A 25,853-nucleotide genomic window follows, 5' to 3' on the forward strand; every position below is an offset into this window, starting at 1 on the left:
GGCACACCCATAATGGAAAACTTGTGAGGTTAAGGACCACTGGCTGTCTCTTTTTGCTGCTGGATTCAAAAGGAACCTGGAAAGGTGTCTACCAAACGTAGATGAAAGACAGACACCAAAAGATTTATAATGGGTCACATCCATTTGCCAGTTTCATTGGGTCTCAAACCCGAGGGTTCTTCCCTGGAGGCAGTGTAGGAGAATGGAAAGGGGCAAGCCTCATTTTACTATGCTCCTACTTCTCTCTTTGTTATTCCAAGTAAAGCTCGAGCAGCCGATGATATTTAGAATGAGATGCCTGAACTTTTGGAACAAATATTGACAATATAGTTAGAAGGTATCTGCCTTTGAATTGCCATCAAATTGGGACCTGGAAGTCCACTAGAAATGGACATTAATATAAGATCTTATGGATGCTTTCACTTGCTCCCTTGAAGTTTCTTAAAGAACTGATATATATTAGATCAAATTTTATTTGGGCTGTGGAATTTTTACCACACCTACTAATAGGCCAATGATATTTATTTAGCCCTGGATAATGAAGAGTAAATGACGATACAATTCCTTGAGGGACTGAAAGGAGTTCTGACTACTTTTATGTCAGATCTGAATACACAAAAATTTATTTTGATGCATCCGGAAGATAGTTGGTCCTTTGAAGAGGAACTTTAGAAACTTTTTTCTTCAAGATCCATGCCAATTATTAATAGTCTAGTTATCTTTAATGGAGACCCCCATGTTAAAATTTTTGGGAGGCCCCCTTTTTTGGAGGTTAAAAGGGATATCTTGTCAGGTCTTGTCCCAGATAATTGTATGCCCTTTGGTGCCTTTAATAAAATTCTAACAAATGGTAGGGAGTAAGGCTTTGTTCTGGTTAAAGGAGGTTCCCTATTACACACTGTGTCCTTGATGAAGGATCTTGGTGCCTTTTTGTGGCAAAAACTGATATTCCAAGGGTTTTTGGTGACCTTTCAAACATTGATAAACCTTCCTTCTCTCAAAGCCTTTGAGCTTCTTTTGTAAGTGGCAGGGGAATTTAAAACACTGTCCCCCTTAAAATGTCATATAACGGTTGAATTGTAGGTAGTCAAACCTAACACTGGTCTCATCCATTGGATATCTCCAACAATTTCTGAAAATCATTCAATTGTTTAGCTTTTCTGTTCTTAAGGAGAGTTTTGAACTGTAAGCACCTTTAGGGTATACTTCATATCCTAAATATTGAAAAGGGCTGTCTTTGAGTTTTTCTGTGCTATGTATAATTTGTAATTCCTTAGTGTTTCATGTTTTTTGTAGAACCTCTAACATTTGTTCCCAGGTCACATCCCAAAATGTCATCCAAATGTAATAGCATAACTTTTGGGAATGCTTTTCTTTAGGCAAGAGCAGCAGCAAATACATTTGAAATAGTAGGGCTGTTTTTCATTCACTGTGGCAAAACTGTCCATTCATATCTTTTATAAGGCTCATGTTAACGCCACTGAAAACAAATCTTTTCATATCCTTTCTTATCCAGAGGGATAAAAGAACAATCTTATCTATGACCCAAAGAGGCCATTTCTAGGCAACTAGTGGGAGATGGAAGTCCAGGCTGAAGAGTTCCCATAGTTTCCATCTGTTCATTCATTTTCAAATCCGTTAACATCCTCCATTTTCCAGATTTCTTTTTCAAACAAACACTGGGAATTCAAGGACTTAGAGAAGGTTTTAAGTGTCCTTGGTCAAGCGTCCTGTACTATATCTAAAAGGCCTGAATTTTATCTTTTACTTAAGGGCCACTGCTCTATCCACACTAGTGTATCAGTTTTCCATTGGATAGGAACAGGTGAAAGTGTTGGCAGGCCTTCAACAGCAGCCCTGCTTAAAAAACTGAAGTACTCATTTTTAACCCCAACTGCTGTAAAACGTCTCTTCCCCACAGATTGATGGGGATTTTTTTCAACTATAAAAGGAGTAAAACTCCTGTTTTGCCTTCAAAAGTCCATCTCATAGGGGCAGCACTAACTTCAGCTGCTATTGATCCTCCTACACCAGACATGTAGGTGTCTGCTTTTAATCTTTGGCCAGTGACTGGGCCAGCTGGCACCTCTAATGACTGTCCGATCTGCACTCAGTGTCTCACCAATCCTTCCAATGGAAGGCCATTTATATAGATTGTGAGCATAGGTTTGGTCAGTTGTTACAGCTGCTGTCCAGTAAATTGCTGGATTTTGTGATCTGGAATCAGAATCTGGGTGACTACTCACCAGGCCGCTTATTAGGATTCTGTATGAGTAAACCTGATGCTACTATTTCTCCTGGGTGATAAGTCACACATTGTCTGCCTGTATTGGTGACTGGATATTATCTACACATTCCCCAGTTTCCTACATCAGTATGTGGATGGACACTGTTTTGTACGTACCTCAGGAGGTAAAATGGTCAGCTACTGTGCCTGGAGGCAAGGGATCCATAGGCTGGAAAGGAACAGATTTCACCTCTCCAGGGGTATCTCAGTTGTCTCAGCTGCATACAACTCATTCTCCTAATTGTAATCCCTTTCTTCCATCAGGTTGCTTCCTGGCTGATTGATTGTGTAATCCCTTTCTGCCATCATATGGCTTCCTGGCTGATTGGTCATATTGGGGTATTGGCCGTCTAGGCACTCTCTGGGTGCACTATTGAGCTGCCATCATGCCCTAAGTGTTTTTGCCTGGGGCCCTGGGGCTGGGCCCTCATCCTGTTTCCCTGAACTCTGTCTACATTCTGAGGCCCAATGGAAGCCTCTGTGTGCATTTTGGACATGGGGTACTGGGTCTTGTTCTCCCACCCTGTTTTCTCTACTCTGCCTCTATACTCAACATTGAGCTTTCAGATGCCCTACTTTACACACACTGAAAGCATTGACGTGTCTCTCTAGAAGTCCCTTGCTGGAAGGGACCCTGTCTACCCATGTTGGGATCTTGGGAAGTCTGCATCATAGTCTGCTATAGAAGGCATTTGTGCCACTGTGGCACAGGTCTTATGAACTCTCTAAAGGAGCATCTTGTGCAGTCCTAGTATAATCCTTCTGCACACCTCATTAGCATTTTCCTTAGCAAGTTGCCTTATTAAAACATCTGTTGATGGATTTTCCCCATTAGTTCTTGTGATAGCAGTCTGCAAACGTCCCATTGTAAGTCAGCAAAGGGCTCATCTGGCCTTTGCATTATTTTGTGAAGGCCTCACCTTTGTCATTTTATTGTGAATCGAAGCCTACACTTTGATAGCATTAACAGCAATTTGCTCATATGTGCTACTGAATAATTAATCTGTGCTGTGAGTGTCTGATATGGACCTATACCTTGTAGTAGGTCATAGGTGATCCATGCATGAAAGCATTTTGACTATTTTGTTGGGCTTGTATCCTAAGAGCTCACTATATTCAGAAAGCACATGTAATTTTGTCAGGTTCTAGGATACCCTAGCTATAGATTTCAGTATCAGAGTCAAGATTTCAAAAGCCAAATTCTGTAACAGCACCTTAACATAAGCTGATGTAGCCCCATAAATTAGTGCAAGCCTTTTAAGATCTTTAATGATTTCTATGTTAAAAGGGGCGTATCTTTGACTTTGTTGACCTGAGGCATTAGACTGGGAAATTACAGGACAGATAAGTGGCTGAAGCTCCTGGATGTCCACACCCTTTTCTTTGGCCTTCATTAAGCCCTCTTGCAGCCTACTCAAAATTGGATACTGGGGATGCTGGGGAGGTGCTGGTGTTCACTGCCCCCCACTGCCCTCCTCCCTCCATCCCGGAGGGTGGAGTTGGTGGAGGAGAGTCAATCACTTGCTCCTGGGGTGGGGCTGAAGCTGCCTCCTGAGGGGAAGGTCACCACACCTTGCTCACTTAAGTCTCCATGCCCTGTGGGGATATGGTCATTAATCCCTTCATTGTCTTCCTCCTTAATATCATGGCTAATTTGAGAAGTAGAAGGAGCCACGGGTTTTTTCTTTCTTCTAGGGATAGGGTTTCTTAGTGCTAACTGAAATACATTGTATAAATAAAATGCCTCTATGGAAATTGAATGAGGACTACATTCTCTGAAATGCATGGACATCTCTTGTCCAACCCAGGACCAGTTATCTAGAGAGATCTGCTCCTCCTCTACACACCAAGGGGAGATGCAGTTTAATATACCCACAAATCTCACTATCTGTTCCCAAGTTATAAGTAACCCATGTATTTCTATTAGCTTAAGCATGCTTTCTATAGCACCACTCTTGGGTGGGGTTGGGGGCGGGGATGGAGAGTCTTTAGCTAGCATTTGTCCCATATTAGCCAAAAAAAGAAAAAAAAGATTACTGGTTTAGTTTTTAAGAAAATAAATTCCTTATTTGTCTATTAACAATACTCACCCAAGTTCCTGGTCACCAGAGACTTCTTCAATCCTTGGTTCCCACCATTGGGCGCCAAATGAGAAGATCGTGTATTTTTAAATCAGCAGGAGTCAGGAATTCAGGTTAGGGGAAAACCGTCAGTCTTTATTCTCAGTGAAGAAGGATCGGAGGTGGAAGAGAATCGGCGATAGCAATGTGTGCAGCTGTGTCAAGAAGCTAGCTCGACCAGCAGCCACACAACCAGCAGCTTGGAGTCTCGAACCCAGGCCCAATCTCCCCCAGCTTCTCTTCCTGTCTCTCTCTCTGCCTCCACCCACCAAAATCGTCATTTCCTATACAACATATCAGGACTTGCATGGAGGGTGGGCAGGGACCGGTCATTCTTTATCCAATCATGTATATTAATAGAGTATAGCCCAATTACTATTTAGCCCCACATACTTGGGACCTCAGTGCATCAACTCAAACCTCAGCCCATTACACATCAGCAAGCATCATATGTAATGGAGATAAGCTAGAAGCATTCCCAGTAAGAGTAGAGGTGAAACAAGTTTGTTCGCTATCACCAACATTTTTCAGTATTATATTAGAAATGTTAGCTTTTGCAATGAAAGAAAAAGAGATTAAAGAAATTAGAATAGCTAAGGAGGAAATCAAATTATCACTCTTTGCAGATGATACGATGGTATAATTAGAAAAGCCTAGAGAATCATTCAAAAAACTGCTAGAAACAATTCACAACTTTAGCAAAGTTGCAGGATACAAAATAAATCCACATAAATCATTAGCATTTTTATATATTATCAAAAAAGTCCAGCAGCAAGAGATACAAAAAGAAATTTCATTTAAAATAACTGTAGATAATATAAAATCATTGGGAGTCTACCTGCCAAAGCAAAGTCAAGAACTATACGAACACAATTACAAAACACTTTCCACACAAATAAAGTTAAATCTAAACAATTGAAGGAATATCAATGGATAGGCCTCATGGGTTGGCTGAACTAATATAGTACAAATGACAATTCTACCTAAATTAATCTACTTATTCAGTGCCATACCAATAAAATTGCCAAGAAATTACTTTACAGACCTAGAAAATATAACAAAATTCATCTGGAAAAACAAAAAGTCATGAATTTCAAGGGAATTAATGAAAAAAAAAAAAGCAAATGACAGTGGCCTAGATTTACCAAACAGAAAGCTCTATTATAAAGCAGTGGTCATTAAAAACATTTGGTAACTAAGAAATAAGTAGTCAATCAGTGGAATAAATTGATTAGATTCACAATAGTCAATGACTATAGTAATCTAGTGTTTGATAAAATCAAAGACCTTAGCTTCTTGAATAAGTACTTGCTATTTGAGAAAAATTGCTTGGAAAAATTGGAAAATAAGATGTAACTAGGCTTTGAAGAACACCTAACACCCTATCCCAAGATAAAGTCTAAATTGAATCATGATTGAGAAAAAAAGAACAGAAGAACAAAGAATCTATCTTTCAGATCTGTGGAGAAAGAAGGAATTTATGGCCAAAGAAGAACTAGAATGCATTATGAAATTCTAGACAGATACTTTTGATTGTGTTAAGTTAAAAGTTTTTGTACAAACAAAAACTATGCAGACAAGATTAGAAGGGAAGCAGAAAACTGGAAATTTTATTTCTAATCTCCAAGCCATCTGTAATAGCTTTCATTTCTAAAATAGAGAACTGACTGAAATTTATAAAAATACAAGCCTCCTCAAATTGATAGTCAAAATATATGAACATACAGTTTTCAAACGGTTTTAAAGAAAGCAAAACCATTTCTAATCATATGAAAACATGCTCTAAATTGCCATTGATCAGAGAAATGCACATTAAAACAACTCTGAGGTACTATTACACATCCCTCAGATTGCCCAAGATGACAGGAAAAGATAATGATAAATGTTGATAAATGTGGGGAAACTGGGACACCAATACTTTGTTGGTAGAGTTATGAACTTAACCAGCCCATCTGGAAAGTAATATGGAATTATGCCCTAAGGGCTATCAAACTGCACATACCCTTTGATCCAGCAGTGTCTCTACTGGGCTTGTATCTCAAAGAAATCATAAAAAAGGGAAAAGGAACCACATGTGCAAAAATATTTGTAGCAGCCCTAGTGGCAAGAAACTGGAAACTAAGTGGATTTCCATCAGTTGGGGGAATGGCTGAATAAGTTATGGTATATGAATGTTATGGAATATTATTGTTCCACAAGAAATAATCAGCAGGATGATTTCAGAAAGAACTGGAAAGACTTACAAAAACTGATGCTAAGTGAAGTGAGTAGAACAAGGAGAACATTGTACCCAGCAACAAGAAGATTATGTGATGATTAATTCTGATGGATATGGCCATTTTCAACAATGAGGTGATTCAGGTCAATTCCAACAGACATGATGGAGAGAGTTATCTGTATGCATAAAGAGGAAAATGAGATTTGAATGTGGGTCACAACATATTTTGACCTTTTTTGTTGTTTATTTGTTTTTTGCTTTCTTTCTCATTTTGCCCCTTTTTGATCTGATTTTTCTTGTACAGCATGATAATTTGGAAATATGTATAGAAACACATTTAACATATATTGGATTACTTGATGTCAGGAGAAGAGGTGAGGGGAAGAGAGGAAGAAAAAGTTTGGAACACAACGTTTTACAATCATAAACGTTCAAACTATCTTTGCATATATTTTGAAAATAAAAAGCTATTATTTAAATAAAAAAGATAGGAATCCACCAAAGAAAGAAAGATCATATTTGGGTAATTTAAACCAATGAGTATTGGAACAGAAGGAATATTACTTGAAGCCCTTTCCCACATAAATTCAAAGTCAATAAATAACCTTGCATGTCCTTTCTCTTCTTGAGATCCCTAATGGAAGGCTAAAGTCTGTTCTTATGGGCACAAAACAACTTTTTTACTTTTATTTATTTTAAATGACTCCTTTGTCTTTAAAAACAAAACAAAGCACAAGGAAACACTGCTAATGCAATGCTAACTAACAATGACAAGCCATTTGTTATTCCTTAATGGAATTAAGAAAGAAGGATCTGAAAGGATTTGATCTAACCCTGAAGGGTTTTGTCTCTTGCTTGATGAATCTGAACTACCAAAGAGAGATTGAAAGAGAGAGAGACAGAGAGAGAGAGACAGAGAGACAGAGGCAGAGAGAGAGAGAGAGAGAGAGAGAGAGAGAGAGAAAGAGAGAGAAAAACAGAGAGAGACAGAGAGAGAGAGAGACAGAGAGAGACAGAGAGAGACAGAGACAGAGAGAGACAGAGAGATACACATTCTGCCCCATTACACAACTTCCCAGAACAGAGAGATATAGATCAAACTCAGAAAACCCATTCAGGCAAAGATTTAGTAGTAGAATTGCCACACAAAAATATTTGCACAAACTAGTCCATTATATTACTAAACAATAGTCTTTTTAGCATTTATACTAAATTCCATCAAAAATAATATTAAAAAAAGACACGAATGCTATCGGGAATACTAAAAGGAAATATCAATATTGTCATCTCAAATTTAATAATAATATTAGTTAGCATCTCTTTATTTCTGTAAGCTTTGCAAAGCATTTTAAAAATTTATATTTATATATTTATATTCTCATTATCTGCCTTGGGAAGTAGATGCTATTATTACCCCATTTTATAGAACAGGAAATTGAAACAGATGTCAGATGAATTATTTCTCCAGGAAATAAGAGTCTGAGGCAACATTTGAATTCTTATCTTCCTGACCATCCTTATTTCTCTGTCCTTTTAGAATTTGGTACCACATTTAAAATAATGTAGCTCAAAGGAAAAATTTCAACTTAAAAATAATTAACAAAAAAATACTACCATCAATGAGGCTCTCTGCCTCTTCTTTTTTAAACTACATCCCTTATATTAATAAGTAAATACTTATTAATCATCCTGAAATTCATTTTTGAGTACCACCTTTACAATTGCCTCAATACTCTCATCTGAAAAATGAGTTGGAGAAGGAAATGTTAAAACTCCAGCATCTTTGCCCAGAAAATTCCCTAAAGGAGTCATCAAGAGTTTGGATCCAACTGAAACACTTAAGCCCAACAAATTTCTTCCTTGGTTCCATTTTTAGTCCAGAACTCCTTATTTTGAATTTTATCATTAGAGATGTAATGATTTTTCTTGTTTTCAGAGTTCTTTTTGTTCAGAGTGATTTTGTTTGGAAAATATGATGTTTTATAAAGTAAAATTAAAAATGGACTAAAAATTTACTTTTAGTACAAAGCAACAATAGAAGTAGTGTTTTTAAAGCAAAAAAAATCTCTAAAAATTAGATTTTGATCTACCTAATGAAAAAAAGGTAAAATCAAAAATAATTTTGCTTTAATTTAGGATGTCAGAGAGCAGTTATATACAAAGTGTATAGAGCACTAGATCTGTAGTCAAGAAAACTCACAAACTAGGAAAGCCACTTAACTCTTCCTCCTTTTCATTATCTATAGATGGACCTGGAAAAGGAAAAGGAAATCTACTCCTTTTCTTTTCTAAGAAAACCTCAAATGAGGTCACAAGGAGTTGACTTGACTAAAAAATGACTGAAAAATACAGAAATATGTCCATTCTCAAATGGAATGTACAAGTTGAAAAGTTTATACCATTATCATATATGATTTATTCCAAGAGTGTTAGTGCAATTTTAATCTATTACATTTTATAATTGCACTAACACTTTTGGGAAAACTTATATACAGTGTCAAGAGCATGATCTCTGGTTTTAAGAGGTGTGTTATCAGTAGTAAATTTGGAGATTGTGGAACTAGTGCCAGAAGCAATTTCAAAAGTCAGCTAACCCAATTCTCTCATATTATAAAAGAAAAAAAAAATAAAGCTCAGTAAAATCAAATGATTTGCCCATGCTAACACAGCTAATAATGTCAAAGGTAGAATTGAAATCTAGGACTTCCTTTCTCCAATTCCAGTAATATTCATTGTACAATAGACTAGGAATCCAAAGAAATAGAACACAAAAGAGACTTCATAAAAACACTACTTTTCTATGGCACCATGGTGTGGAATTAGTAGCCCCTATTTTCTTTTTTTAAAAGAAATTTGTTTTTGACATTCATTTAAAAATGAGTTCTGAATTCTTTCCTTTTCTCTCCTTCCTTTCCCTATTCATTGAGAAGGCAAAGATGTAATAGAAATTATATGTGAAAACATGCAATGCATATTTACCTATTAGATATGTTGCAAAATAAAGAAAAGTAGAGAAAGTGAAAAATTATTCTCCAACCCAGAGTCAGATTTCATAAGTTCTCTCTCTGGAAGTAGATAACATCTTTCATCATAAAAACTATCTTGGATAATTTTATTGATAATAATAATAAGTCAATCATAATTGATCATTATAATATTGCTATTATGTGATATTTTCTTGGTTCTGCTCACTTCACTTTGTATCAGTATACAAATACTGTATACATCTTTCCAGGTTTTTCTGAAACCATCTTGCCCCTCATTTGTTATAGCACAATAATATTTCATCATAATCATATAATAACTTATTTAGCTATTCACAAATTGATGGACATTCCCTCCATCTCCAATTCTTTTCTGCCACAAAAAAATATTTTCAAACATTTAGGTAGTTTTACTTTTCCTTTAAACTTTTTAGAATATAGATCTAGTAGTGGTATTACTGGATTCAAGGATATGCATTATTTTATATCTTTTCCATAATGATAGTCTTACTTTTTGGAATGTTGTACCAATGGAGTACAAGCACTGTCAGTTACGATAGAACAGGAAAGATTTAGGGATATAGTGCAAGTTAGTCATGCCAAAATCAGTCTGCTTAAGTCTGAAGAAGTACATTGGGACTATGGCAAGATTTTTTAGGGATTTCAAACTACATAAGTGGAAGGAGTACTTCTATGGAGGAAATCACAGCCCTTAAAGTATTAAAAATAATTCAACAAGGCAATTTAGTGCTTAAGAAATGTAGAAACATATATACACGTTATAATTTTTCAGATAGGTGAAAGAACATTTTTACCACAGTGATCAGGAAAACAACAGCTATTCTGCACAAACATGAAAAAAATTGCAAACTACATTTAGAGTTATATTAGTTTGCAAAATAGAATTAATACAATTATACTCTGCATTTGTTTCTTAAGGGAAATTTATGGATTAAAAACAAGTTATATAAAGCATGCATAGTGTGGTTGTTACCTTCAAGTATTGTATCTTGCTAGTAAGTGGTAGCTAATGTATATTTGCCTAAAATAGGATGAAGCTTGAACTACAAAAGTATTAGGTTTCAAATTAGTCTGAATGCGGTAGCTATTGGAATAATGGGAATTCACTTCCTAATTCTATTGAGATTTCTCTTTTGTGTGCAGAGTTGAATATAGTTTAAGAATAAAACATGAAAGCTGCAATAAATGATCCTTGGAGTGACTCCCTATTATATGGGCTTGCACTCATTTTATATTTATTCTCATTCACATTTCTGCTGATACTTTAATAACAATTTTTTAAAGTGCCTTTAAATCTCTCCTAAAATGATTATCAGTGTTTCTGAAATTATATTTTATACAATACATACACACAAATATATGTATATCTTGGTTTTATGCATTTGTATGTGTGATGCACACACACATACTTATACATCTTGGCTTTGTGAATCTAAAATGCCATGAACTATAGCAATAGTAAAACTTTTAATTATTAGATATCAGTTTCATTTTGTTTCTTATGAGTACTTGATCCATATTATTGATGAATGTATAGTGCATAATAATGAATCTTGAGAACTCACTTCCTAACTTCCCCCTTATTCTGTTTCCACCCCCCCAAAAGATTAACACACAATCATTGTTATAAACTATTTTATATTTTTATTGTTGCTCTGGACTTTCAGAATTTTAATGACTTTTCCTAGAGTCACATAGTTATGTCACAGAGAAAACTTGAAATCAGATTTTCTTTACTCTATGGTTTACTTTCTATCCATTATGCCACATTTACTAGTTTAGTTTTGTAAGCTATTTAGTAAGTAACAATATATCATAGAATTTCAAATTGGGAATGACTTTTCAAGGCCAATAATAGATTTTTGCAATATCTTTAAAAAGATGGTATTCCAAATTCAAATGGAATATTTGTAATAAGTGAGAAGTTTTCACATTAAAAAGAATCCCATCCTATTTTCAGCTGCTTTAATTATTAAGCTTTTTTATTTATTTAAAATCTGAATCTGTCTCCCTATGAAATCTATAAACAAATGTCCTCTAAAGCAAAATAGAACAAGTCAAATGGGTCTTTCTCACAATAACCCCTCCAATCTTTGCAGATTAATATTTTATTCTTCCTTAGTCTTCTATCATCTAGAATAAATATCACTAGTTCTTTCAAATGAACCTTATATATCATAATCTTAATATCCTCATATCATCCAACATATCAATATCTTTACTAAAATACAGATGTAGAATTGGATACCATATTCCAGATATGAATTGACCAACTAAGAATACAGTGGATCATTGCACATCTCTCAGATTGGCTAAGATGACAGGAAAAGATAATGACTAATGTTGGAGGGGATGTGGGAAAACTGGGACACTAATACATTGTTGGTGGAGTGGATCCACCCAGTCTGGAGAGCAATTTGGAACTCTGGCCAAAGAGTTATCAAACTGTTCATACTCTTTTATCTAGCAGTGTTTCTACTGGACTTATATCCTAAAGAGATCTTAAAGGAGGGAAAGAGACCCACATGTGCAAAAACGTTAGCAGCCCTTTTTGTAGTAGCAAGAAACTGGAAATCGAATGGGTGTCCATCAGTTGGAAAATGGCTGAATAAATTATTGTATATGAATGTTATGGAATATTATTGTTCTGCAAGAAATGACCAACAGGATGATTTCAGAAAGGCCTGGAGAGACTTACATGAACTGATGCTAAGTGAAATGAGCAGAACCAGAAGATCATTGTACATGGCACCAACAAGATTATATGATGATCAATTCTGATGGACCTGACTCTCTTCAACAATGAGATGAATCAGATCAGTTCCAATAATCTTGTGATGAAGAAAGCCATTCACACCCAGAGAGAAGATTATGGGAATTGAGTGTGGTTCACAACATAGCATTTTCACTCTTTTTGTTGTTGTTTGCTTGCATTTTATTTCTTTCTCACTTTTTTTACCTGATTTGATTTGATGTTTCTTATGCAGCAAAATAATTATATAAATACATATGCATTAAAAAAAAAAAGAATACAGTGCATCTAGCAAGTCATCCTGTTGGATCTTATGGTAGTCAAAGCTGTTTAGGATAACATGAACTTTTTTGGCTACCATGTCACAATGCTATTAAACTTATGAATTCAGGTCTTTTTCACACACCAAAAAGATAGTCATGGAGTATTTTTTTAAACAGACGAAGACTATATACATTTATTGCTGTTAAAAAACAATGACATTTCCTTTCCTATTTATGTTTAGTATATTTTTAAATCTTGATTCTGTCACATGACATAACTTATCCTTTCCTTCTTTGTTTCTACCTTCTACACCTATCTAAATTGTTTTTGACAATATTGATCAGATATTACAGATCAGATTCCTGGGAAATTCTACTAAAGAATAACACTTCTCAGACTAATGTTTTGGTCTATAGGAGAAATGTATACTGCCATCAAGAAAAAAAGGGAAAGTATTATCCCTTAGTCACTTAGTATATTTGCAAATGAAATATTTATTGACAAAATAGGATCAGCTATCCTGAAGAAAGTTTCATAAAGTTAGTTAAAACTTCTATCAGAACCACATGACACTGTACAAAATAGAAGAAATATATTTCATTTGAAAAAAGCTGAATATAGATGAATAAGCAGGAGTAATTCTCATACTAATTCATTTTTTTCCAAGAAATGATATAGATTTGTGATTTTTGATATGTTGAACTAGTAAGAAAACTCTTAATTCCAATAATTTTGACCCCTATTTTGCAACTTTTTAGTTATATGCCCAAAGTATTTCAGCTTCAATTTCAGTGTTTGACCTTTCAGTGAATAGCCTGAATTAATTTAAGTATTGACTATTTTGATCTCATTGCTGTCCAATAAACTTCTCAAAAGTCTTCTATAGCACCATAATTTGAAAGCATTAATTCTGTGGTACTAGGCTTTCCTTAAAAGTCAGATTTGAACACATAAAATGAATCTACCCCACTCGAGATCCTGCACTCTATCCACTGCCTGAACATAATATGTTCTTAATCAAACCTTGCTGACTTTGCAATGAGATTAAGTGGCTTGCCTTGGGATTCATACCCACTGTATGTCAGAACTCAGACTTGAATTTAGATCTTCTACATCTGAGGCCAGTTTTTTATCTTTTATGTCATGCTGCCTCTCTAATTTCCCATATCTATTAAAATTATAAATTTTCTGAACAATCAAATTGCTTCTCTGACCTTCAATTTTTCAACAAAACACACACTCAGTGAGTGTGACCTCAGGGTTATACTTTTGTCCAAGTAAATTGTTCATCTGACAAGAGTGAAGGAAGATAAACTATTTCACTTTATATGAAAATCAATGAGGCAAGTAGATAACTCTTAAGGACCATTTATTTTTTTTTAATGACTGTTATCTTTGAATATAAGTTGCTAATGCTGGTTCATGTCAGCACCTTTTTATCTGAGAGCATTTATTTTCCCTTAATATGAAATCTATTAAAAGAGAATATTATATAATTCTTAGGATAAGATTACCTAAATTTTCTCCTATTGCATTTTAAATTTAGATTTCTATTTCTAAACTGGGGTGAAGGAAAATTTTCCACAAAAACAACTTAAAAAAAAACAACTTTTATTCAACTCCCTTCAAAACAAAATTTTTCCATATTCTTATGTAGTTTTAAGTGGTCAATGTCTTCTAAAATAAAGCAAAAGAAAGGCTAAAATGATCACAATTCTTATTAGACTTTGTTTTATTTAGGAGCAAAATATTATAAATTGAATTTATTATGTAAATCTTTCATGGATGTCTGAATCTTAGTCAAAATGGATCTCTGGCAACATCTAATCCAGGATTTTACCTGGCATTGCTAATACTTGGCCAGCTTAAATGATATGAAAATCTTTCCAAAGCAGTCCATTCCATTTTGAGGTACCTCTAATTTTTAGCATTGCTTTCTTATGTTAAAACAATATCTAAATCTCTGACTTCTATTAGTTTTTCTAGGTCTAGCCCTGGAGACAATCTGTATAAATCTGTTTCCTCCAACACCAGACAATCCCTAGAATATTTGAAAACTACTATTATGCCTTCTCTAAATGTTTACTTTTTCTGGTGAAATATCTCTAGTATCTTTAATCAAACACTGTCTAGTATATCAGTCATTATTATTAGCGTTTAAAAACATAAGTTTGAAAAGTAAGTATTTACAATTAGTAAATCATTTCAACTACTGGATTTATCATTGGAAACACCTGAATTTTAATCTTGCTTCTGACGATTACTAGGTATGTGATTATAGATTTCATTTATTCAGTTCTGAACCTGTTTTTCTTATCTGTAAAGTGGGAATTAAAAATATCCATGATGCTTACCTCAGAGTGTTTTTGGAAAACTCAAGAGAATGTATGTAAAATGTTCTATATATCTCAAGGTTTTGTAATCAAGTACTACATGACTGACACATTATAGATATTTAATGAATGACTATTGGTTTTTCATTGTAATCATAATCATTTGTTCTAGAGACGTATTCTTATTGGTGAGTGCTTCCTATAAATCCCTTAGCTAAGGTCAGAACAACTCTTGCTATGCCTTACTTATATTCTCCTCCCCCTTTCCTCTTTCCCAATTAACAATTCCTGAATTATAAAAGTAAAACAATAAAAATTGACAGTATTTCTGAAAAAGATTCATTAATCTACAAGAATGAGATTTTCTATGTAAGTGTCAAAAGTCAGCAGAGGACTAGAGAAAAAAGAGATTCCTCAATTATGGTCTAATGTGGGTATGCAAAACAAGTGTAAAATAAAGATATTAGTAGAAAGAGAACCAGGTGTATAGGTCTAGTTTTCTTTGGGGGTATAGGAGTAGAAAGAAGGTATCTAACCTTTGAAGATAGAAATAGAATCATATTGCATAAAAGTTATGTAGTACCTGGTACCTTCTACTGTTTTGTTGTTTTTGTTTTCTTAATATAAAATAACAAGACATATAAATGAGGATATTATGATAGCATCAGGAAAGGTAAAACCACCAGAGAAGAGCATTTTGGTAAGTTGATGCTGAGAAAAGTGACTTGGGCCAGACAAGGGAATAGCAACATTCATGCCATTTACCTTTTGGTCACTGTAGGACTAATTGGCATAACTAGGACTAGAAGGTCAGAGAATCATTATAAGAAGGAAATTTCTTATCATTTGGTACCTCAGGAAAAAATGCTAATAGCTAAACATTATAGAGTAGAAGCTTTCTGAACTCTTTATATGAGATTTTTGTTTGTCCCAGACTATATTTCATAACTTTTTTCTTTCATTTGCTGTAAAGCAAATTCAAATTACTAGTTTCAAAACACATATAGACCTTGCCTATATAATCTTTAATCACTCTACAAGTATTTATTATGAGCTCACTGTATTGCTGGAACTCTACAATTCTGTTAAAACAATTCTTTTAAAACAAAGTTAAACCAGGAAGAGTAAAAAGTAAAAAAAAGAAAAAATAGCAATAAATGTAAAGAAAAAATAACAGAAATCAATTAATACTTTAAAAAAGTAAGGGGATATATACAGGGTATCATGATAATGTATCATTAAACCTCCCAATACCATGAAGGAATTAGGTAGGGATATATTTTTATATTTCTTCTTTTGGTTAGTCTTTATTCTTTATAATCTTGGAGCATTCGCTTTTTATTATTTCATGTTTCTTTCTGTTTTAACTGCTACATTCATTGTGTATATTATTCTCTTGGCCAGTTTGCTTCATTCTGCATTATATGTGATAAATTTTTTCTTGCTACTCTATATTCATTATATACACTATTTCTTAGAGCATTATAATATTCCATTTCACTTATGTACCATTAATTGTTTTGCCATTCTGAAATAGATGGGCATCTACTTTGTTTCATACCTTTCCTATCACACACACACATACAAACAGACAAAAGCATTGATATAAATATTTTGGTGTGTATGGCTTTTAATATTAAGGTCATTTATCCATGTACTATGGAATATAGTGTAGGATACTGGTCTAAGCCTAATACCTTCCTGACTACTTTTTACTTTATACAAGTTTTTTTTCTTTTTTTCTAAAATAAGCAAATTTTTGCTACATGATTTATATTTTACATTTTATGAAATATGAAGTTATGGTCATTATTTCTGACTCTCCCTTCTCTTCTTTGTTTCATTGATCTACTCTTTTTTTTAATCCAGTATTAGAACAATTTTGATTGCTCCTGGTCTATAATATAATTTGAGTATAGAAGGGCTGTTCTCCATTCAAACTTGCTTCTTTTCATTCTTAGCCATGATATTCTGAATCATATTTTTCCAAATGATTTTATTTTATCAAGTTTTTGATAATTTTATTGGTATAGTATTAAAAGCATAATTAATGTTCTTTAGCTACCCTATTTCTCATAATCTATTACCTGAAAGTCAGATGGGTTATATTTCTCCCTAGTCTCCCCTTGCCCCTTGTATTCTCCTATACTTAGAGGTTCTTATGTGGCTCTCTGCTAATGTCTTAAGCCTCAATGATGATATTCTCTTAAATTTAAAAGGTGGTCCCTTATAACTTATTTCCACTAGTCACTACCAATCAGATTAGATTTTAGATAAAATTTTTACTTCAGAAGATATAATCATGACCATACAAATTTACTTCCCTAACTTGTGGGAAGCATAATCCTCCCACCCCTTTTGCACACTTTAGCCTCTGAGAAAGAAAAGGAGATTAAATACATAGGCAAGTTTGCTTCCTAGAGAGAACAGTCCTAGTTCCAAGTCTCTACCTCTTATAAGCTTGAGGCTAAGGTATATTGGCTCCTCAGGGCTACCATGCTGGATTTTGTGCATTTATGTATTTTATATATAGCTCTAACACTCTAATTGAAATCTCAGCTAGAAAGTTGACTTGTTAGAGAAAGACAAACAATACGGAACAAAAATAAACAATTTCAAGCCCATTTCTTGGCTCCTGTGAAAAAGATATGGAACAAAGACCCCATACCAGTTCTGGTAAACAGTTATTTACCTTCTGTATATAGCCGATAAAATAGCTTTAGAAAGAGAATGAACAGTTCAGTCTCATCAGTTTTAAAGACTGAGACAATCAGTGAGAACTTCTGATGCTCACTAGCAGGGCATGTAGCAGGCTCCAGGTTACTGAGCATCAGCTCATGGCCAAACCATCCTGAGTAATACTAATTTAGGGAGAATTGAGTTTTTTTATTATAATGGAAGTCCTGAAATAAGTACTGAGTATTCCTGTAGCTATTTTAGCTGTTATTTCTCTGAGGAATACTTCATAATTGAATAATATATATATATTATATACATAATATATAGAGAGCTTTGGAAGGTTAATCTCCAGATATTTTGTGCATTTGGAAATGAACACATACTTTCAATTTGCTCCTTTTGAAATTTTAGGAATGTGTCAGATAATGCAATGGATAAAGCTCCAGGCTTAGAGTCTGGGACACCAGAGTTCAAATCTTGATGCAAACATATTGTTGTATGACTCTAGTCATATCAATTAATCCTTTTTGCCTCAGTTTCCTTATTTGTAAAGTGATATGGCAAACAACTCCAGAATCTTTTTGAAGAAAATTGCAAATGAGATCATGAAAAGTCAGACATGACTGAAACAACTGAACAGCAAAATGATGAATTCTAAGATGAAGTGGTCACTTTTCCCAAGCTTAACATAATTTCTATTTCTATAATTATTTTTTTCTTGTTTATGAGATTAAATTTTATTCTCAATTTCTCTATAGCTTACTTAATTTTTTAAGGAATGAATTCATTATTAAGGCAAGCCAATAATTTGTAAGCTTCTTTGCTTTAGGTAAAAGTTTGTTGTTATTTCTCTACCTGTTTGTGTTAGGCCTAGAGAGTTCCAGCAGATGTCAAGATAATTGAGTATTCTCAGTATTTTAGCATGGATTTCATGCCAGAGTTTTACTATATTTTACTTTTCTCTAGGTGGCTAGTAGTATTCCCATTATAACATTGCTTTTGTTTTTACCCTTCACTGATTAATTTGCAACTAAATTCTTCTTGACATGTCTTTCCAATTTGGTTATTGAATTTCTTCACATAAACATTACTCCTTAACAATAAAGGATTAACATGTGAAAATTATGACATGGGCGTAACAACTAACATAATTAATAAAACAAGATACTGTTATAGAAAACTTTGGTGTAAATGGATGATTAGACATTACAACCATTAAAAACTTATAAAATTCTTTAGTATAAATCAATAGACTGTGGAAGATAAGAAGATTCTAAAAGATACCTTAGAGAGCAAATATGTGAGTTACAAAGCTAAAGCATCCAAAGGCAGCTTCACTTTTTAATTTAAACTTGTTTTCAAAAGTTCATAGGGAAATAGGATAGAAGATTATGTACCTTATTTCCTCATAAAGCAGAGAAAAACAGTGGAAAAACTACTTTAAGGAAAGTTTGGCTATAGACCTAAAGCTAAGCAGTCATCCCAAGAACATTTATGGATCAAATGAGTAGTAGAACATATTCTTTTTTTTTAAATGGAGATCAAAAATGCATCCTTCAATCTATATGCTTTTTGTCTAATTATATTGATTTATTTAAACAATCTAAACATATGACAAGGGTATTCTTAATCTATTAGAGGGAAAGAAGTAGGGTTTTTATGTGATATTTCATAATAGACCACTAACCCTGACATCTCCTCCTCTGATTGATGAGTTCTTTCTGCATTCTGTATTACAAGGAAATGCCCAGACAATGGCATCCTAACTTCATTCTTTGTCCAGCTCTGCTTCTGGCTTTCAATACTCCTTTACCATAGGTTCACTTTTTTTCCTTCCCTCCTCCCCAAATTTTAAACTCATTTTTAAAAATTTTGTCTTCCACAAGTTAACAGTAATTTTCTTGAGGGCAGGAAATATTATTATTTTTGCTTGACTTAATCTTTTTCATCATATTGATGAAAGATTTAGGGAATAAATGACATTCTGATGATTAAGATCAGGTAAAGTATCACCATAAAAATTTGTCTGCCAAAAATTTTACCATCTTCACAGAAAAAAATCTAATGAAAAGATCAAGTTGACAAAGGAATTACTTATGATGCTTGAGGTTCTCCAAAATATTTTGTTTGTGGCAACATTATTTTGGCTGCATTAAGCCCAGACCATCTTAGAGTCTCCTGGATAAGATCCATAACCATTCAAAAATTACTTATACAGCAAAAATAAAAAAACAAGTGGATAAATGATGCCTGCTTACTTTGTGTTTATGTATGTACATATATATATATATATATATATATATATATATATGTATATATAATGAGGTAAGTATTAAAAGATAGACCTTTGTTTCATGTAGAATTTTTATCCATTATATGATGATTTGGGGCCAGAATTGTATGGAATGAATATGATATATTGCCTTTAAGAAATTACAAATTATTTAAATTGCAAATAAATAGATTTAGAATTGAAGAGTATATAAAATATATAAATGAAAAGATGTGGTAAGATCAAGGAACAATGAGGAACATCCCATTTGCTCTGTTGGTATCCTCACAATGCCAACAGAAATTGAAGGAAGCCCTGGAAAGTTAAATGGAGATTCTTGTGAATTTACTGGAGAACTTGGATAAGAGTCACTGAGAATGGGCAGTCACATGCATTAGTCATGATCTCTATCACCAGGAGTTATTATATATATACATATATATATATATAGATACTTATTTGTGTATATACATAATGTGTGTGTATATATATATGTGTGTTGTATGTGTGGGTGTGTATATATATATATAATATATATATATTATACATATATATAAACACATAACTATACACATACACATAGATATACATATACACACACATACACATACACACACACATACACACCCTTTCCTAGAATGGGTATCAATCAAATATTTCAGTTTTCTCTGAAGAAGTCAGTAGAGACACTTAACTTGCCTTAGAGCAGAAACTGCATTCCTAGCTTTGTCCCTAGTAACCTTAGTTATAAGATCCTGAAAGGAGTTTGGGAACTTAAAACTCCTTCCTCTAAGTAAGATGGCAGCTTGAGTCAGTTTGGTTGAAAGATTGGAGAGATAATATTAAGTCTGGAGTCTGAAAGACCAGAGTTTAAACCCAGCCTCAGACTTACTATCTGTGTGACCCTGGACAAATTATTTAAGCTCATTTTATCTCAGTTTCCTCATTTGTAAAACAGACAATAACAGCATCTACCTTTTTAAGTTATTGTGAGAATGAAATGAGATAAAAATTCTAAATTGTAAAGCATTTAGCTCAGTGTCTATCGTATAGGACTCTTATTAAGTTAGAGTAACTTACTGAGGACAGAATAGAGTGTCTTACTGAAAAAGATGAGGAAAAATATGTTAAACTGAAGGAGAAAGACTTTTCTCCACTCTTGCCTGAAAGTGAGAAAGTGACAAGCAGAGAATGAGGGAGCCAAAAGGAAAATCATTCTGCTGATCTTAAGCTGAGTTTTGCCCCAGCTGAAAAAGAACACAAGAGTCACCCCATTAAGCCAGTAACTAAAAGAACAAGTCAGAGGCATTCAAGACAATTGCTCCTGCTATAATGCCCAGAATCTGGTCCAGTCTGGCAGCTATAGCCAGTCCATTTTAGCAAAGTTCAGCTACAATCTATGAAAAATTAATCTCCCTGAGCTGTGGAGCAAGCTCGTCCATCATGGATGTGATCAATTCCATCCCTACCCCCCCAACTTTGTGAGAAAACTCCCGAGAGAAAGGGCATTAAAAGCCTCTACAATCCCACAAATATGACTTTCTTTGGCCTCTTGTGTTCCCTATAAATGTGCCCCAGGACCACTGTATTTTCAATTCATGATTACTCATCTGCCCTTCTTTCCAAGGATGCTTTATATATTTTTGGAAGATTGTACCCTTGGTATTGGGAGAAATGCTTTGTGACTATTTTTCTGGTTATCCTACTTGAGAAAAAATGCTTTTCTTAAAGTCCCGAATCTACCATTTATTTTTTTAAGGGGAAAAACATTGGGAAGGTTTTATAATTTAGTAGAGCCATATAAAAAGTTATGCTTCTAGGGTGCCAGTGCTTAGTGGAGTGAAGCTTCATGTAACAGATACATATACATGTATCATGTATATATCCCTGCCTATATGCCTGTATATATTCATGCTATATGGCAGCTAAATATGGATTTGTATGCAATATTCCATGTGCATAATATTTGACTTTTGCAAAGATGGAAGGGAGGCATATTTCCCAAGTTTTCTCCAAGATGAGTCTTCTTTATCATTATTATTAGACAGTGTTTATTTATTTGCTTCTTGTTCTTTTCATTGAAAATACAAGGTGCAAGGAGCTTCCAACACCACTACTTGTCTTTTCTTCCTCCAACTCATTCTGGAAGAACTATCTTTCTTGATGTCCCTCTGTTGCTTCATGTATACATGCCATAATTCCAGAGAAAAACAATTCACTTATTCCTCCTCACATGGTTTACACCCTCCATTTAGCTTCAAGAGCTAAATATTAATCACTAAATTCCAAATGCTCAAAAGAAAATATGGATGTATACCCTTAGTTCAATCATTTTCTATCAGAGAAACTAACATATGCATTAAATATATATAGAAGATACCTTATGTAAATATGTTAGTTTGTTGAAGATGGCTTAGGAATTAAGAATACTTGGTGGGACTTGAACTAAGAATTGGGGAAAAAAAAAGGAAATCCTTAAGTTGGAGTTGATTATACATTTTTTATTTTAGTGTAAAACCATATTAATGGGAGGAGTGCCATGGGAAAAGAACCAACAAGTAACCTCAAGTGCAAAAAGAAAGAATAGATGTCATAAAAAATGAAGGCAACTTTTTATAGTGGCAAGGAACTGGAAACTGAGTGTTTGCCCATCAGTTGGGGAAATGATTGAATAAGTTATGATATATGAATGTAATAGAAAATATTGTTCATAAGGAATGATTAGCAGAATGATTTCAGAAAGGTCTGGAGAGACTTACATGAACTAATGCTAAGCAAAGTAAGTAGAACCAAGAGAGTGTTGTATACAACAACAACAAGATTATGTGATGAACAACTCTGATGGATGTGACTCTTCAAAAATGAGGTGATTCAGGCCAATTCTAATGAATTTGTGATGGAGAGCCACCTACATCCAGAAAAAAAGTATTGTAAGGAATGAATGTAGCCCACAGCATAATATTTTCAACTTTTGTTGTTGTTGCTTGCTTGCTTTTTTTGTTTCTCATTTTTCCCCTTTTTGATCTGATTTTTCTTTTTCAGCACTAAGTGTGGAAATATGTATAGAAGAATTTCACATTTAATCTATGTTGGATTATTTGCTATCTAGGGAAGGAGGGAAGGGAGAAAAATTGAAATACAAAGTTTTGCAAGGGTAGATGCTGAAAATAATCTTTGCATATATTTTGAAAATAAAAAAAAAAAACTATTATTTAAAAAGAATGAAGGCAGGAACATTGTGGCTTTAGCATACATAAAAATGCATAGTAAGCTAGAAAATAGTTACCTTTTCCAATACTAATACCTTTGTGTATTCATAGAAATAATGAAGCATTGCAAAACCAGTTCCTATATAAATTCTTCTTACCAAGATAATCCCTGCTCTCAGTCCAATCCAATCTATTGAGTACTTATTTAGCAACTACTATGTGCCAGGAAACAATTAATAGGAAAAAAAGAGGGACAATAGATGGCAAAGTGGATAGAGCATTAGTTCTGAAGTCAGGAGGACCTGAGTTCAAATTTGACCCCAGACACTTAACACTACCAGTGTGACCCCAGGCAAGTCACTTAGCCGCAATTGTTTTACAAAAACAAAGAAAGATAGTTTTCTTCTCAAAAAGCCTACAGTCTAATAGGGAAAGGCAACATGCAAAAGGAAATCAACTGGGAAAGGAGGAGACTAGGGGAGACCAGGGGGTTCCTGGTAAGGTGACATCTTGTTCAACACAGTTGAAAACAAGCATATTATTACTTCTCCAAAGGAAGACATTGGAAGAATTTTGTTACTCCATCATGCAGCTCTCCAATCAGAGAGCAGAAAACTAAGAGGGAGATAGGATCATTCAAGGCTAGAGATTGCCATGAGGATGAGACTGGAGGAGACTAACTTAACCTTGAGGAACAAACACCTTGTTTCCTTGAACTGAAATCAGATAGAGTAGCCGATGTAGAGTGAAGTGAATCTAGGATCCTATCCATCAATTAAGGATTAATTGAAATGCAGCAATGAAATTGTTTTGTAACTCAATACTACAACCAGTTCTTTTAATTAATCATAGTTTATGCTTGAAAATAATTCAATCACAAACCATATAGACACCCTCCTTCTGTTTTTATTCTCATTTTCCTCTTTCCTTCTCCTTGTACCTCAACTTACCCACCACAACCCCTATAGAATGCTCATTGAAAAAAAAAATGTGACCATTTACAGGAGAGGCTGGTGACTGTGTGTATTTATAGTTAGAGCCATTTCATTAAAAAATGAAGCAACTTCCATTTCCTGTTGTGCAAGTTAATAGTTTTTCCCTATGGGTAAGAATCTATTTCTGTGGCCTTCATGTACCCAGCATAGAGAAAAACAAATGACTTTCTAATTTGCACATTACTTTAAGCATTTTGTGTTTCAAATACTTTCCCTATTAGACCATGGATACTTCACATAAAATCTTTTTCCCATTTTTGTTTCCAGACAGAAAATATCTACTGGATGTATCAGGTCAATGGGCTGCCACCAAACACAGTACCACCAACAAACGTACCAGCTAGAATTGATTGCATTAATAAGAATCTGAGAACCATACCAGTTCATCAGCGCAACTTCCTCCATGAAAATGCTAAATTAATCACCACAGGGGTATCTTCAACTATCAAAGGTGCTCCTTTGGTTTCAAGAAAAAAATAAACTATTTTTAAAAATGTATCATTTATTCTCAAAAGCAATTACCATCATTTTCTTTGAATTTTCATTTTTAATATCTCTAGGGAATAATAAAAACAATATAGTATAGTTAAAAAAAAAAACCTTTTATACTTTTGCTTGCATGTTAAATGATGAAAATGATAATAAAAGCACCATTCCTCTAATATATGTTTCACAGGTAGGTTGGTATGTGACTATTTTGAAATTGACTTCAAATATCTAAATATAAGCATCTGCTAACTTTTAAAATACAGGAATACATTTATAGTCAAAATGAAAATGAGTTTCAGTGAAAAAGCTGTTTCTCATACTGATGTTGCTTTAAAACCTCAATTTCTCATATTGATGTAGCTTATGAACCTTTAAACTTTAAACATAAAATTAACTTATTACTAAGGAATAGATTGCTAAGCAATGTGAAAGATTTTTCATTTTTCTTTTTTATGTTTTGCATATGTTGCATTAGTTTACAAAAAGCAATTTAAAAATTAGTGCATCTAAAATGTGTATATGTATATATGACTACATAAATTTATTTTAAATATACCCAAGCTCATTCACAAATGGGACTGAGACAAAGTGATATATGGTAGGGATAAACACTAAAAGTCTTGGAGGAATAGAAAATGCTGCCATATTTGTTTCTCACCATCCATTGATTGGACAAAAAGGCAATACAAAAGATACCCCTGGCACAATCATTAAGTAACATTTTATAATAGTATTTCACATAATGGTGACACATTTGGAAACCTGTACTAACTAGTAGTGCCACAACTTACCATTGTGTTAACATTGTAACACACAATTAAATCTGTGGAAATATGATTAATCTATATAATAAATATTATATATGACCTAGCAGTTAAAACTATAGACTATTTAAATTCTATGAAATGGCAAAACCAAAAACAAACAAAGGAGTAAAAAACACTTGGTGTTTACTGTTTGCATTCCTATTTGTTCTGTCCCTCCCCCAAGACAGTTAGTATGAGTGTACTGTATAGATTTGTTTAATACTTTTTCTTCCTCCTGTTCTTCAGTAGAATCATGACAACATTCATGAGAAAATCTTCATTTCAGGTCTGAGATCACTTAAGAAAGCTCAATTGCTTCTGCTCAGCATATTCTTAGAGTCCTAATTGCTTTTAGATTTGGGATATTACAATAGTAATTCCCAATATTTAAATGGTGCTAAATGTCTTTATATTATACCAGCTG

The 25,853-nt window shown here is 33.8% G+C and overlaps 1 protein-coding gene across 1 annotated transcript in view; it reads left to right on the forward strand.

The window, feature by feature from the left end:
* Nucleotides 1-24,700, forward strand: part of CFAP47 (cilia and flagella associated protein 47) — a 759,462-nt gene extending 734,762 nt beyond the window's left edge. The window contains exon 64 of the mRNA XM_031959439.1: nt 24,402-24,700. Within this exon, the coding sequence (XP_031815299.1) occupies nt 24,402-24,614 (213 nt within the window). The 3' untranslated portion in view covers nt 24,615-24,700. The remainder of the gene's footprint in view (nt 1-24,401) is intronic.
* The last annotated feature ends 1,153 nt before the right edge of the window (nt 24,701-25,853 follow it).

The sequence above is a fragment of the Sarcophilus harrisii genome, chromosome 3 (assembly GCF_902635505.1).
Source record: "Sarcophilus harrisii chromosome 3, mSarHar1.11, whole genome shotgun sequence".
In the NCBI taxonomy this organism is placed as follows: domain Eukaryota; kingdom Metazoa; phylum Chordata; class Mammalia; order Dasyuromorphia; family Dasyuridae; genus Sarcophilus; species Sarcophilus harrisii.